Below are 17,478 nucleotides of genomic sequence, written 5' to 3'. Positions count from 1 at the left end.
ATGAGAGGTTTAGTTGCAAAAAAATATTTTCTCAAAAAATATATTTTTGCAATTTTTTTTTCTTCTGTGTTTATTACATTGGACTAGACAGAACCTGTTTTTCAAACAAAGGTACCTCACTAGAATATAATTATCTAACTGCTTGTTTATTACCCTCTGTCCCTACACAGTGTTCTATCTGCTGATCATCAGTCTCTCTGTTGGCTGGATCACTACCCGAATCATAAACAGGTCACAATTAAATTTAAAAATAATTCCAACATCTTCATTGCCACTAGAACAAATCAATTTGTGCCTTGGACTGGAAATATTTTGCCCTTCGATTCATCCTAAAAAACATTCATATTGTCTCCATTCATCAAAGCTGGGAATCGGCTTCAGTATAAAACAGGAGGAGTAAGCGCTGCTGCAAGAAGATCAGTAAAGACTGTTAATCATATGACAGGAGAACTGGGAATAGGCGCTTAATTATGCATCAGTTTGTTTGTACAGTAGAGACTAAGGAGTTGTTGAATATCCAATGGTAATATAATCAGAAATGACAATCTGGATTATTTAAAGTGGAATTCCCACTCATGTTAAAAATAAAAAGCCCTACAAATACAGCTGGGAAGATAGAACTGGGACTAGGTGGATGGAGAGGATGTACTACGAGTGATGTGCTGATTGGGGCCTGAATGCAGGTTGCTGAGAAGTAGGACACTGATGGTGGGGGTGAGGCAGCCAAGGAGGCACTGAGGGGGTGAAGTGAGGAGGCCAGGAAGGGATGTTATCCCTAGGCTACAGGTTGCCAATGAAGGACATGCTGGGATCAGGGGCTGAATGTAGGTTGCAGATGAAGGATGTGCTGTGACTCAGGGGCTGAATGTAGGTTGCCAATGAAGGATGTGCTGTGATCAGGGGCTGAATGTAGGTTGCCCATGAAGGACACGCTGTGACTCAGGGGCTGAATGTAGGTTGCCGATGAAGGACGCGCTGTGACTCAGGGGCTGAATGCATGTTGCCCATAAAGGACGTGCTGTGATCAGGGGCTGAATGTAGGTTGCAGATGAAGGACGTGCTGTGATCAGGGGCTGAATGTAGGTTGCAGATGAAGGACGTGCTGTGACTCAGGGGCTGAATGTAGGTTGCAGATGAAGGACGTGCTGTGACTCAGGGGCTGAATGTAGGTTGCCCATGAAGGATGTGCTGTGATCAGGGGCTGAATGTAGGTTGCCAATGAAGGACATGCTGTGACTCAGGGGCTGAATGTAGGTTGCCAATGAAGGACGTGCTGTGACTCAAGGGCTGAATGTAGGTTGCCCATGAAGGACGCGCTGTGACTCAGGGGCTGAATGTAGGTTGCCCATGAAGGACGCGCTGTGACTCAGGGGCTGAATGTAGGTTGCCGATGAAGGACGTGCTGTGACTCAGGGGCTGAATGTAGGTTGCTGATGAAGGACGTGCTGTGACTCAGGGGCTGAATGTAGGTTGCCCATGAAGGACACGCTGTGACTCAGGGGCTGAATGTAGGTTGCCCATGAAGGACATGCTGTGACTCAGGGGCTGAATGTAGGTTGCAGATGAAGGATGTGCAGTGATCAGGGGCAAAATGTAGGCTGCAGAAGAAGGACATGCCTCATTGAATTTATTTCAGTACTATAGGTAGATGCAGGGGAGAAGGAAGCCGGGCCAGAGATAGATGTGGGGAGAAGGGAGCATTAGTCCTTAATAACCGTAGTAAACTAGAGTCCCCTGTGAGTGTATGGTGGATGCAATCAACTGGAAAATACTCCAGTGGATAGAGGTTTAGAAGGAGGCATTTTGTATAAGACAGAGGTCATGAGGTTAGATTATTTAAGGCAGAATTCACACATTTGAGTTGCATGAATGTGTGTATTTTACCACAATGCACAATAACACACAGTGTTGTGCTTTCATTCATTTTTTTTAATATCTTTTTATTATTTTTGAAATACAGAGCACACAAAAATAAACGTGAACAAAAACAATTCAATTCCTCACCGCCAGTAATATTTAGCTTGGTACAAGTGTTTTATCATTCATGATGAATAAATAGCACCCCAATTCACATCCCCAGCACACATCAGACCTGCATTTTAGTGCAGCACAATGCAGAGATGAGAACCATATGTGCAACGTGGCACATATTAAAGTGGATGTAAACCCCATTCATGAAATCTGACCTGGGCAGATCTGTAGTGTATATTTTACTCTCTCCAAAGCCCTAGGTTCCGTGTCTTTCTGATGCTCCGTTCCTCTGTTATCAGCATGATAACTTCTGACAAATTCTCCGACACACAAGATAAAAGCAGCTGGAAATTTGTGTCAGGGTGGGTGCATAGAAATAGATTAGCAGAGAGCTGGTCTTTTCACAACACAGCTCTGCATGTTTCTTCCTTCCTCTGCCTATGCTGAGGGGTGTGGGTGTGTCTTTCCTCCAACCAGCTGTCACACAGTGTATGCCAGATATCCACACCCAGTGCTGGAACAGGAAGAAAATAAATTCTAACACGATCTTCACTTTCTAAACAGTGAAGAAAGCTGAAGACAGTGAATTTACAAATAAAACGTATGTAGGGGGATTTGTTTAATCTCTGTGTATCATCTGAGGCCATTCACTTCACTGGGTATATGTGAGAGTTTACATCCACTTTAAGGTCTGCTGTGGTGCATTGAGAGCCTATTCAAAATTAATAGAATGACTTACCATAAAAACACCTCAACTGCAAATATGTGAACCCAACATAAGAATTACAATTAGCCTCCCTCTGTTTCTACTCCTCTTCAATTTGCTCTCTCACCACATAAAAAAAAAAAAAAAAAAAAATTCCTGTGTTCGCTCCAAGTTCTTCTGGTTGGAGCTTACACGGATATGGTCTCTCTCACCACTCCCACATAACATTAGGACCTAACAGAATGGGCACTTCAGTATTCAATGCTGCAACATGAGAGGGAAGGAGAGAGTTAGGTGCTCCCCTATATAAGCTGTGTCATTTTACAACAGCTGGAGAACAAAGTTTGTCCTACCTGATCCATAAAACTTTTCCTTTGACACTTGGACAAAATGCACTGCCCATAATTAATTGGAAGAGAAAATCATTTGCAATAGGAAATATAAGTAAAAAACACAATAGACAAAATATTTGCTGACTGATAACATTTACAGTGTTGCAGTGCCCTCTACTGACGGATTAGAAAGTGCTGTACATAATTGCTATGTTGAAGAACACAGATCATCCTCCAGACAGAACATTTAGCTTCATTGCAAAAGGAATAAATTCACAGGAAACCATAGCACCCTTTCAGGGGGCACATATTAACATTTGTGTCTCTCCCTTAAAATGAAACTTTAGGAAAAGTAAAAATCCTCTATTTCAGTGAGCTGAACCCGCACAAAGGGTTAAATGCTTAGCACTAGGGATGAGAAAATTGGATTTTTGACTTACCATAAAATCCATTCCTCTGATGTTCATTGACAGACACAGCCCCTGATCTTCTTAACCATTGGGTTATACTGTCCCCTACAGGAGTAGAATACTAGGCAGAAAAAAGAAGTCTGGCTATGCCTATGGGCAGTCTCAGTGGGTATACTCCCTCTCTCTGCTATATGTTCTCAGTTTTGTTACAAGCAGTGTCAGAAGAATTACAATTCCACAGAGGGGGTGGGTGCTGTGTCCGCCAATGAACATCAGAGAAACGTATTTTACGGTAACTCAAAAATACCATTTTCTTTCGTTCATTGACAGACACAGCTCCTTATCTTAACAATTGGGATGTCCCAAAGCAGTGTTAAACATGAGGGGTGGCAACAGCAGAAAAGAAAATTCCCAAGGCTAACTATAGCCAACCAGATAAACAACTGGAGCCCACCTGAGAAAAAAAAACAATATATTCCTCAAAGAAGACCAGGTCCTCTAAACAGCAGCGTGCAAAACCTTGCGGCCAAAAGAAGCATTCGCAGATGCCAACACAACCACTTTACAGAAACCAACACATCCACTTTGAAGAAATTTGTGAAAGTGTGCACCGTTGACCAGGTGGCCTCCTTGCAAACCTCCTGATGATGGAAGGCCCAGGAGGCACTGAGCGCCCGAGTAGAGTGCGCCTTGACAGGGAAAGGAGGAATCTAGCCCTTGATGCAATAGGCCTGAATCAACGTCTGCCCGATCCATCTTGAAATGGTCGCAGAGGAAGGAGGTCAACCCTTTCCAAGACCCATCCGCGAGCACAAATAGTGCTTCCTAAAAGACTCCGTAGCTACCAGGTACACCGTAATTGCCTGGGCCACATCCATGGCATGTAAAGCAATTTCCTTTGGATGTTTTGGCCTGGGGCAAAAGGGAAGGCAATGTCTTCATTCAAATGAAAATCAGAGACCACCTTTGGAAGAAATGACGGACAGGGGCGAAGAACCACCTTATCTCAGAACCGCCAAGCAAGGTGAATGACAGGATAACACCGCCAATTCCGACACCCTGCACGCAGAATAGCCACCAAAAAAAACCAAAAAACCTTCCGAGACAGCGCAAGCAGGGGAATCTCCCGAAGATTCTCAAAAGGAGGCTTCTGGAGGACTGAGAACACCAAATTGAGGTCCAAAGGCGGCAACGTACACCGCACTGGAGGAGCCAAGTGCCAAACTCCCTGAAGAAAAGTACACACCAGGGAGTGTGTGGCCAAGGGCCATTGAAAGAAGACCGCCAAGGCTGACACCTTGATAGTACCCAAGGCCAGTTTCTGCTCAACCCCCCCCGTTGAAGGAAGGTCAAGATCTGAGCCACCGATTAAGATAGATAGGAGGATGAACCTCAAACAAGAGACTCACACCACACGATGGTAGATCTTCCTAGAAGTAGATTTCATAGCTTTTAACAGCGTTTGAATCATGACTCAGACAAACCTCTATTCTTCAGCACCTGGCGTTCAACAGCCAAGCCGTCAAAGCCAGCGACTGTAACCCAGGATGGGAGATTGGCCCTTGGGACAGCAGATCCTTCCTGAGAGGAAGCTTCCAATGAACGTCGGCGACCAGTTTAGCGTACCAAGGCCAGTCCGGGCCACCAAGATGACCGGAATCCCTTTTGCCTCAATCCTGCGTAGAAGTCTCGGCAGAAGTTTGAGAGGAGGGAAAGTGTGAATCAGACGATATTGACCCCACGGGGCCACCAGCACGTCTGTGGCGTACGCCAGAAGATACCATGACCATGCCCACAAACCTCTGCACCTTTCTGTGAAGGGACCACTCCCATGGTCCAACCTCTGCTGACTGAGGTAATCCGCCAAAACAATTATAACCACAAAAAAAGCGCAGAATGAACCCGACTGGATGTTTAGTCAGTGTGAATGACTCCAGCATGAATGGGGATCATTAAAAAGTTTATTGGATTTAAAACCATGAATAGACAGTTAATCCATAAAAAAGGGACAGTTAAACCATAAAAGGACAGTGCAATGTAAAATTATGCAAAACTCCCCTTGGCCACGCTAGTGAACCATGCTGGGGCAAAGACTCACAAGATGGATATTCTCCTGCGTGCTGACACCCAGGCTCAACTATCCAGGACGGTGTAGCGGTGCAGGCTGTCGTGATATGTCCCAGCAGACAGGGGCCCGAGGGAGGCAGAAGAAACTACCATCAAGCCAGGCTGGGCAACTGCAGAGGATGAGGCAGTCAGCGGTGCCAATGCTGAAGCTGGTGAGACTGACAAGCAGTACCATAGGTAATCTGAGGAGCAACCCAGGTGGGACGTCATCCACTCGAGTAGTCTCAAACTGAAGCGAGGCTTGGGCTGCAGGTGGAAAACAGATGGAGAGGAGAGATGCAGAGAGAGAGAGATGCAGAGGGAGGTCACTGTCGTCCTGATGACACGTTTCGGGCGTGACTTGACAAAGGGCCACGACCGAAACGTGTCATCAGGATGACAGTGGATAGTTGAGCCTGGGTGTCAGCACGCCAGAGGATATCTATCTTGTGTGTGAGTCTTTGCCTCAGCATGGTTCACCAGCGTGGCCAAGGGGAATTTTGCATAATTTTACATTGCACTGTCCTTTCATGGATTAACGTTTATATCGACAATCATCATCGACACAATTGGGTTCATTCAGCGCTTTTTTTGTAGTCATAATTGTTTTGACTGTTTGCTTTTTAGCGCCGCTCCTGGTGCTTCTTTCCACTCAGCAGCTCTATGGCCCCCTGCCCAACTCTGGGCTTCTATATGGAGAGAGTGATGGTCCCGGTCGTTTAGTGCCAGTCTGTTCTGTTTTTGCTTGGCTGAGGTTTTGCTCCGCCTGCCAGTTTTTCCACCCCCAGAATGTGCACGGCGGAGAGGACTGTAACGAAACGTTCTGCCAGCCTTAAAATGTCGGCTACCTCCAGAGCCACCAGGACACTTTTTGTGCCCCCCTGGTGATTGACATAAGCCACGACCGTGGCGTTGTCCGATTGAATGCGCACTGAACACCCCTGAAGATGATCTGTCCAATGTTCCAGGCACAATCTAATTACTCGGAGTTCCAGGACATCGATCAGTAGTCTGGACTCTTGAGCAGAATTTTTGCCAAGGATGCCTCCCGAGCCGGACAGACTGGCATCCGGGATGACCACTGTCCAATACAAGGGGAGGAAGGATTTGCCCAGCCGAAGCGCCAGAGAACGCAACCATAATATCAGGGATTCTTTCGTTCCCTGGCTCAGCCAGATCGGATTGTCCAGAGACTACAGATTCTTGTTCCATTTGCCCAGTATCTCCCTTTGCAGGGACCTCATATGGAACTGTGCAAATGGAACCGCCTTGAAGGTTGACACCATCAGGCCCAGCACCTGCATGCAAGTACGGAGGGATGACCACCTGCTGGACAGCAGGAGACAAATTGCAGCCTGCAGTTTCTTGAGTTTGTCCAGAGGAAGGTGCACTCTGACTAAGGCCGAGTCCAGAGTCAGACCCAGACAGTTCAGCTTTGTGGACGGAATTAGAGCAGACTTCTGAAAATTCAGAAGCCAGCCGAAATCCCTCATATTTTGTATGGTGATCTCCAGGCTTTCCACCAGAGAAGTAGGAGACTCCGCTCACAGAAGAAGGTGGTCCAATTAGTCCAGTATCGCAATCCCCTGCTGGCGTAACAATGCTAGCCCTGAGGCCAACACTTTCGTGAATACCCGAGGAGCAGAGGCGAGACCAAGGGATAAAGCCACAAACTGATAATGCTCCTCTCCTACGGCTAAGCGGAGAAAGCACTGGTGACCGGCACATACTGGAATGTGAAGGTAAGCGTCCCTGATATCAATAGAGGCAAGAAAATCCCCCTGATGCAGGGAAGACACCACTGTGCGAATGGACTTTATTCTGAACTTCTGCACCTGTACAAAGCAGTTCAGCGCCTTGAGGTCCAGAATTGTACGCACCTTGCCTTTCCTCCTGGGAACTGTAAACAGGTTTGAGTAAAACCCCTGAAAACATTACGATGTCGGAACTGGGACAATCACCCCTTGAAGTAACAGGTCTTGTACCGCCTCAAAAAGACCCTGTAAGTGGTCCGGGGACAGGCACAAGTTGGAAGGAAAGAACCTTTCCGGAGGGTAAGAACGAAACTCGATCTCGTAACCGGACCGTATGACTTTGTGGACTCACTTGAAACCAGTGAAGACATCCCCCCACCCCAGATACAGGTGAGTTTGCACTTTCATGCCGAAAGAGCCTTGTCCGTGGGTCTGGAGAAGCCCGTTCTTGACTTGCCAGACCAAGTTCAATTGGATCCACCAGAGGAGTCCCTGAAGGGCTTTGACCCCTTGTCAGTCATCCCTGAGGGACTAAAAAATGTCTTATGAGCCGAGAAAGAACGCCCACGTCCATGACGAGGGTCCTTGCCCTTACTAGACTGCGAAAGAAAGGTACTCTTCCCCCCCTACGAGGCCCCTAACGATGTCATCCAGGGTAGCTCCAAACAGGCCATCTCCTTGAAAAGGAAGATCAGTCAAGGCATTTTTAGAGGTCTGGACCGCAGACCAGCATTTGAGGCAAAAAATACCCAGAAGGACCACTGCCGAAACAAGAGAGCCTAGCAACTAGGGGAGCCTATAATAATATAGATAAACTGCAGCCCCTGGCTCAGCAAAGTAAAAGCTTAGCCACTCCGTCAGAGTTTGTGACACCAGTGCAATGGTGAATACCGGCCTCAGTGCCAAACCAGCCACAGTGCCTCCACCTTCCTGTTAGCCAGGTCCTTAAAGACTGGAGACTCTTCAACCAGAATCATGGTTGCTTTGTTCAATCTGGAAACCGGAGCGTTCGCCACCAGTAGAACAGTCCACTTTTAAGAAGGGACTCCATATAAGAGTACTGTATAGCAAATCGCTTAGGGACCACAAGGGGACGTTTTGGTCATTCCCGCTCTTTAGCGACAATTCTGTCAAAATAGGAGGGGAAAGGAAATACCTTTGCCGCTCTGGATGGCTTGTGAGTGCCAAAGGGAACTGACACCTCTGTCGCAGCTTCAGCTGCGTCCTCCATCTTTAAAGTCTTACACACAGATACAATCAGTGCATCCACCAGCGCCTTTTCATGCGTGGCTACAGGAGTGGAGGAATCATCCTCACTATCTGAGAACTCAGGGCGCGTGGTCGCAGACCCAGCAGAGTGACCCAGATTCAGGATCTGAGGAGACAGTTGAGGCAGGGGGTGCTTTTGCTAACCTGTCGCCCAAAAAACACCTCCACCCGGGATACAAAGGACTCCAGGACCACCCTCAGTACATCAATGGATGGTTGGGACCCAGAGGGCTCCACAGCCTCTGAGAGGGGATCGGGTGGCAAAATGTATTCCAAAGACTCCATGAGTCAATAGGGGGACCCCACATTAAAGGGTGTAAAAACACTGCTAAGCAAAAATGCATTAAGATGTGACCTTCTGACTTTACAACCCCTTTAACCACCTTGAGGACCCAGCCTGACATTTATTGTTTCCAAGTAAAAATCTGTATTTTTTGCTAGAAAATTAGAACCCCAAAACATTATATACACTGATCAAAATTATAAAAACGCAACACTTTTGTTTTTGCCCCCAAATCGGTAATGTAGGCCCGGGAAACCACCTCTCCTGCCGTTATTAAAAGTGATCCCATGGCAAATACGCCACTGGGATCAGTTTTATCTAAATGCCGGCTGCCTGAGGGAAAAGAAAATACTGGGGTTATGGCATCTAGCTGCAGCCATAACCCCAGTATTTAATATCAAACTCCCAGTTGGGCGGTCGAGCTCAATTTTAAATGACACCGTATTTTATGAAAGTTAAGGGACAGTTTCCTATCCCATACATACTGTGACCTTCTTCAATGGCATTATCTGAATGATTATTTTCCACTGAGATAGGCCTCTTCCACTGAGATAGACCCGCAGTCTGTCCGTTTTCTGGTCCTGTGCGCATGTACAGTCAGGATTGCTCTTGGAGATCCATGAATGTCAGTGCAGCTGCCCACTGACATTGATTTGCACAGGCTGCCTGTACTAGGCTTCATGGAACACCTGTGCATCCCATGTAGTGAAGGACAGCCGATTGCACAGGTATATAGCTTGCCTGTGTGAATGAGGTCATAATCTAAGGGGATGGGTTCATCCACTTAATAGCATGAACAATGTTTCTTTAAAAAAATATTTTAGTCCTGTGTGGCCAATGTTCTTCAACATGTATATAAAAGAGGCAGATATGAGGGGTGCAGAGGAGATGGTTTTGTAGTAAGTTAGCAAGGAAGGCAACCACAAATTCAAAAAGGTCAGTAATAGTTAGAAAATGCCAGATGAAGTGTAATAAATCTGGCTGAGACTGGGAACATCTTGGACAGAAATTGACATACGACCCCTTTTCCGCAGACCAATAGGTGATAAATCCTGTAGGTTTGAAATACAATATACAATTGAAATAACTAAATATTAACTGATGGTACTACTACAGAACACAACATATCACCCCAGTCTTCTGTAGAATAAGGTAGAATGGGGAGTTGCCATTGATTACTGAGGATTTTTTTCATTTTCACTCTTCACGGATTTGCTCAGTTGCCAGGCACAGGTAGTGACAGGGTCTTGTTGTTAGGTGAAACGTTGCCCTATCATTGCTTACAGTACTTTGTGTTGTGTTCACCAAACCAAGTCAACAGTCAGAAAGAGTGGGAGTCTCTTCTTAACTGACGATTCTTGCAAACCAGGATCTTTGCCTCAGAGCTATTACTAGTGTGGGATACAGAATTGTATTTCTTTTTAGCATTTTATTTATTTTAATTGTAAGCTCTTAAAAAGGGAATGTACACAGTACACATATTCTTTACAACAGTATTTCTTCTCAAATAAATATTGAAAAAGCCTACCAGTATGCAGCAGTCTCTATTAGGCATACCAGTTTAGTACCACCAGTCTGTATTAAGTATACCAGTCTAGTACCACCAGTCTGAATTAGGTACACCAGTATTTACTAGGTACACCACTCTAGTACCACCAGTCTGTATTAGGTACACCTGTCTGTATTAAGTACACAATTGTTTACTAGGTATACCGGTCTAGTACCACCCATCTGTATTAATTACACCAGTCTAGTACCATCTGTCTGCATTAGGTACATCAACTTAGTTCTAGGTAAAATTTCCTTTGACCTTCAGAGCAGGCAGAATTTATTTCCTTCATACTGGATCACAAGCATCTTTCCACAACTATCATGGACGGATCCATTCTGTTGAGGCCACATTCCTACCCTGCTGTCTGCATGTTGCAGCAAAACTCCAAGACTCAGAACAGTCAACATTTTCCAGCCTTCATTCATTCATTTTGGCAAAGCCATGACCATTGTAGCCCAATTTTCTTGATTTTGGATAACAGCAAGTCTATGTGCTCCTATGCTGTGTACTTCCTCGTGGATTGACTCACTCGGCTTTCAAAGAGGTCCTTTTAAACATCAACATTTTAGAGTAATTAGCTGAGCAGCTGTGCTCTTCTTGTCAGATTGAACAAGTCTACCTGTTCTCAGAATTCTCTCATTCAAAAATTTTTGTCCACAAAACGGACATTCACTGGATGTTTTTTCTTTTTTTTTCAAACCATTCTCTTACACCAGTCTCTAAAGCCCTGGGGTCCAGCTGGCAGCCCTTCATCATTTATTGTGCTGCCCTCGTGGCCCGCCCGCAGTCGCCGACCACCCCCCTGTGGCCCGCCCGCAGTCGCCGACCATCCCCTCTTGCACGTCCATGGTCGCCGAACACCCCCTCTTGCACGTCCATGGTCGCCAAACACCACCTCTTGCACATCCATGGTCGCCAAACACCACCTCTTGCACGTCCATGGTCGCCAAACACCACCTCTTGCACGTCCATGGTCGCCAAACACCACCTCTTGCACGTCCATGGTCGCCGAACACCCCCTCTTGCACGTCCATGGTCATCGACCATCTCCTCTTGCATGTCCATTGTCCCTGACCATCTCCTGTTTCAAGTCCATTTTCACTGACCATCCCCTGTAGCATAGCCATTGTCACTGGCCACCCCGTATCACCATGTCTGCATTCTCTGACATTTTTCTGTAATGCTACATTCGCCAAATATTAAGAACTAGCCTTTTAGTGATGTTAGGAGCCACGCTTGAGGGCAACTACATCAAGTTGAGCCCCGCTGACCTAATGATTAAAATGCATTAAAATCCCAGGAAAGCAGTTTCCAAAATGCTGTTACAACTACATGTGGCACCACAGTTATATCTTGCACAAAGTTGGTTATGTATCACTTCTTCCTTGTTTTAATGTTTGCTGGAGCACAAATGACTACGTCTGCATGTCTATGTATCAAGTTGCAGCCACATGATTTGATATTGGGCTATGTGTGCGTTTCTAATAAACAGATCAGCATGTAACTGACATCTAAATATTGCTGTTCAAACACTACTAATCAGTTTTACGAGCTGTACGAATATCTTGAGGTTTTGCAGCCAGCTACTCACCTTCCTTCTTCAACCACTTTACAATATTTCCTTCCTCCATAGTGGGAGACAGCGCTGGCATTAGGACCTGAACAGATGGCGCCCCTGAAAGAGAAATGGATGGAATCATACACACACATTTGGGTTGTTTACCTAAGGGGAAATCATAAAATCGACAAAAAATTGTCTGACAGAACAGTCATATTAATGAGAGATGTTGTAGTATATAGATACATTTATCAAGAGAAGGAGCTACAAAGTGCTGGCCCTTCATGCATTGATTCCAAATAAATTCCTTTCTAATTAACCTGGGAAATACAATCATTAACAACAGTGTCCTCTTTTTAGCAGGTTTACAAGTTTGTTGGCTCTGATGGAATTAGGATTCAATGCACAAACGTGTATTAATGCCTAGGCTTTTGATTATGTACGCAGCACTGTTTGGAAATTGGAGTGGCATTTCCTAGAAGAAAGGCAAGTATTTCAACCCTTCCTATTTATACACCCCCCACCCCACCAAAAAAGTATTTTTATTTGATTAAGGAAATATTTCAGATTATTCAACAAGTTAAAATACAGCCTGCAGTTGGAGTCCTTGGCCCACAGTTTCCAGACTCTTCTTAGCTGCTCTACTGTGAAAGCCTGAAATTTCACACACAAGTGAATGAATCCTCTAACTTTCTTAAAGCGGTTCTTTTTTTAAAGCTAGATACTCACCTGGCCAAGGATCCAGAGCCCTCTTCAACCGGCCCAGTTCTTTGCCGGTCCTTGGGTCTCCAGCGCCAGCTCATTTACCAAGGCTAGCTATATATATATATATATATATATATATATATATATATATATATATATATATATATATATATATATATATATTATTATACACACACACATACACACACACCTATACATATATATATATATATATATATATATATATATATATATATATATATATATATATATATATATATATATATACATATATATATACATACATACATACATACACATACACACACACACACACCACATACTAAATTACGAAAAGAAAGTATGGGGACCCCAGCCATTACACACACTTGTTGAAGTTTAACAACATTCCAATCTGAGTTCGTAGGGTTCAATAGTGAGTCGGCCCACCATTTGCAGCTTCAACTCCTCTGGGAAGGCCGTCCACAAGGTTTAGGAGTGTGTCTATGGGAATGTTTGACCATCCTTCCAGAAGCGCATTTGTGAGGTCAGGCACTGATGTGGACAAGGCGGTCTGGCTCACAGTGTGTGTTTATATATATATATATATATATATATATATATATATATATATATATATATATATATATATATATATATATATATTTTTTTTTTTTTTTTTTCCCGGGGGGTTCTGAGTAATTTTTCTAGCAAAAAAAAAAAGAAAATATTTTTACATGTAGGAGCGAAGCGCAACAGAGGGGAAGATTTAAAAACAAAGATTTAAATAAACAAATTATATATTATATATATATATATATATATATATATATATATATATATATATATATATATATATTTTTTTTTTTGGGAGACAGTACCTAGTTTTAGCAGGTACCCACTTCCACGCTGAAACTTCCAAAAGTGGGAGAGGAGAGAAATGGAGGTGTTAAAGTGGAGCTTCCCTGTTTAGGGTGAAGTTCCACTTTAATTTGGATTCATGAGGTTTCAACCCCAGACAGCATCTGGAAACATCTCCTTTCGAAAACCCAGAATTCTCTGGAAATCCAATGTTGTGCATGTACCTTGTAATAGAGGTTATGTGTAACACCCCAAAAAAAAATATATATAATATCTATATATTACAGACACACTATACAAGTACATACATATATCAGTTTACAAAAAATACTTAAAAAAAATAAAATAAATAATTATATATATATATATATATATATATATATATATATATATATTGACCCAAAGGCATATTAGATTCCATTTAACCTAGGTAATGCACATTTCCTCGGGTTTCTTTCACTTAGCATATTATTGGATATATAACAGGACACCCTAACAAACTTAGAGAAATAACGGATGACTGGCTGCTATGGTTTGTGAGGGTTGCTCCTTCTGCAGAGATAATCTGTTAACAATTTCTACTGTCCAAAAAATAACCTAAATGAGATCGAAGAAAATAAACTCTTTGGGTACAGCAGTTTCAGTCAAAAATGCAAAATATGAATACATAAGAATATATGATCTCTTAAAGTGAATACCCCATAGAACACTGCTGGCCCGATACCCTAGGCACATCGTCTCAATACAGACTGCACAATTGTCTGACGGTCCCTTGCACGGTAGCCCTCCCCTTCGCTTAGCAGGACCTCGGAAAAGTGTGCCAAGTGTTACACCTGCTCAGGAGAAACCGTGTAATTGGATTATGGAGATTACATGTAACTAGTCTTAGCAGGTCAAAAGCACAAGATTTCCAAAGACAGGCACATGCCAGCACAAGAGAGCAGCTACACTGTGTGACCTCTGCTTCTAACTGGACCAGGAAAAAAAGTTCTGTCCACAAACTGATCAAAAGCCCTTACATAATAAATCATCATCTGTACAACTCAGAAATTAGTGGGTCACCTTGGGGGGGGGGGGGGGGGGGGGGGGAATCAAGCTGGAGAGCACTTTCCCGTTTCAGCTATTTGATGTGCAGCAGGCTTTGCAGATGTGGTAATAGGAATATCTAACATACATGGCCAGCTGGCACAGTTGTTATATGCCATTGTCCTATAGTGGTTAGAAGAGCTGCATACAGGTATTCATGAGCCCTTTATAAAAGCATTTAAGGGGTGGCCTATTTACATGACCTTTCTTGGTAATGACCGCTATAGTGGTATGAGTGCCAGGACAAAGTCTGAACCAACCCCAATGTGAAGGTTGGACTTTCAAAGCCATTAAAGCGGAGTTCCGGGCACAGAAATGATTTTTTACTGAACATACCCCCGGGACAGTCAGGGCTAGCACATTCCACAATGGATAGCCTCTGATCTGTCCCGGTTCGCACTTACCTTTTAGAAGAAATACTTACTTTGAAAAATTTCTTCCACAGCGTTTCCATCTCTCTTGTGGGCAGCTGAAGCCGGCGCGGTCCTCTTCTGTGTCTTCTTCCACGTCTTCTTCTCCCAGAATGCGCCGCACCGGCCCCTCTCATCACTTCCGGTGCGGCGCCGCATTCCTAAACAGCTTCTGGGCATGCCCAGAAGCTGTTTAGCAGGGGAATGCGGCGTCGCCTGGAAGTGACGTGCGGGGCCGGTGCCGTCGCATTGATTCCTGGGAGCGATGACGTTCAGCTCCCAGGAATCATTGCGAGGCAGGAAGTGACGGGGTGAGCCTCGGCACTGAAGGAGGAAGTACTCTGAGGTGAGTATTTACGATCTTCAATTACAAGGTGAGTATACAAAAAAAAAAATAACTATCCAATTCCTCTTCAGGTTATGTGTAGCTAGCGGAGGGGCACAAAAAAAAAAAAATACAGATTTTGTGCCCGGAACTCCGCTTTAAGAGGTCTTTTTACAAGACCTTTGTCCCATTATAATGATAAAATGACCATTCCTGGTGGTGGCAGCTTTGGAGGTAGGAGTACCAGCACGAAGGTTGGACTATCCTCCCCTCTACACAAACACACAATTGCTGCCCCACAAAAATCTGTGTAAAAATGTATTGCCAGATGTGAAATTTTGAAACGAAATCTCGCGCCGTCAGGATAAACCACCTGCAGGCTGTATTTTAACTTGTGGTTTATCCTGACGGTTAGATTGATCATCAGCGTTAGCTCTCCACCATACTGCCGGGTGACCCATGATCCGAGGAGGAATGTTCTGCAGGAACACTGCGGCTGCATGTCATTGTTTATTCCGCTGACATAAAAAGTTTTTACATGTGAGTGCATCCCTTTTTATTTATTAAAGTTATACATTGGTAATGCACTATGGGAGTGTTTCCCCTTTTTATTTCCATGGTTATACACTGGATATCCCTGTGACCTATGATTGGTTGTCCCTGGAGAGAGTGACCTATGCTCCTGCCTGGCCATTCCACTACATTGGAGGATCTCTCTTTCATATGAGCGTTCAGCCACCTATAATCTAGTGGTAAGAGCTATTTGGTAAGGAGCCATCTCTCACTATATTGTCTGATGGATTCATTTCTACTCCTGGGCACACCTGATCTTCACCTTTCTTCATTGGTTTGGAGCTTTTCCTTTCCTGGGAATCTGTTTCAGCCAATACCTTCCTTTGTGGACTTCAGTGTTCATTTTTTGGACTGTATATGTTAACATCATACTTTGATTCAGTATAAGTGTTTGTCATTCAAAATTTAGCGCTACACCATTCTGTTTTTATTAGTCTATTTCTTTCCACAGTTTTTAATCTCTGAGAAAATAAAATTGCATGGTTTTAAACCACAGGCTTCATTTCCTGTGATTTCTGCTTTGTAGGACAAATGGCCGCTATTGCCTCGTTTCCACTGAGCGGAACGGTTCGGGTCAGTACAATTTGGAAAGGTTAGAATGGTCCAGCCTATTCAGGTGAGCGTTTCTACTGCAAGGCAGACCACCAGGGGCCATGCGGGGTTTACACCATACGTGTTTGTGCAGCCGGAGCAGCGCTTCCGCTGCGATTAGACACAGCGGGAGTGAGACTATGGGAGGAGCGAGCTTGATCGCCACCGGCCTCCCGTGATCTTCGGCTAGAATGATGGAAGAGTCGCCTGCTTATGTAAACAAAGCAGGCGGGTCTTCTGTCAGAGAGGCAGCGAAAGATTGTGTGATTCAGCTAAGCTGAATCACCGATCTCTCCCTGCCTCTGTCCAACCCATCCCCCCACACAGTAAGCACAATAGGGAACACATTTAACCCCTTTGATCACCCCCAGTGTTAACCCCTTCCCTTTGATCACCCCCAGTGTTAACCCCTTCCCTGCCAGTGTCATTTACACAGTAACAGTGCATATTATTTAGCCCCGATTACTGTATTTATGTCACTGGTCCCCAAACAATGTAAAAGATGTCAAATAGGGGTCCGATCTGTCAGTCACAATCCTGATAAAAATCGCAGATTGCCACCCATTACTAATAAATAAATAAATAAATAAATAAATAAAAAGTCCATAAATCTATCCCATAGTTTGTAAACACTATAACTTTTGTGCAAACCAATTAATATACGCTTTTTGGAAATTTTTTTTTTTTTTTAACAAAAATATGTAGCAGAATACACATTGGCCTAAACTGCCAAAAAAAAAAAAAATTTAGATTTTTTAAAATTTTTATTGGGAATTTTTTATAGCAGAAAGTAAAAAATATTGCGTTTTTTTTTTTCAAAATTGTTGCTCTATTTTTGGTTTATAGCGCAAAATCTAAAAACCGCAGAGGTGATCAAATACCACAAAAAGAAAGCTCTGTTTGTGGGGAAAAAAAAGAACATCAATTGTATTTGGGTACAGTGTCGCACAACCGCACAATTGTCAGTTAAAACAATGCAGTGCCGA

General features: G+C 44.0%; 1 protein-coding gene across 1 annotated transcript in view; it reads right to left on the bottom strand.

The window, feature by feature from the left end:
* Nucleotides 1–17,478, bottom strand: part of PDHX (pyruvate dehydrogenase complex component X) — a 188,252-nt gene that overhangs the window by 144,273 nt on the left and 26,501 nt on the right. The window contains exon 2 of the mRNA XM_082270155.1: nucleotides 11,975–12,058. Within this exon, the coding sequence (XP_082126281.1) occupies nucleotides 11,975–12,058 (84 nt within the window). The remainder of the gene's footprint in view (nucleotides 1–11,974; nucleotides 12,059–17,478) is intronic.

This window comes from Pelophylax lessonae (assembly GCF_965119305.1).
Source record: "Pelophylax lessonae genome assembly, chromosome: 10".
Lineage (NCBI taxonomy): Eukaryota > Metazoa > Chordata > Amphibia > Anura > Ranidae > Pelophylax > Pelophylax lessonae.
The sequence above is the reverse complement of the archived record's forward strand: the minus strand, read 5'-3'. Positions and strand labels throughout refer to the sequence as shown.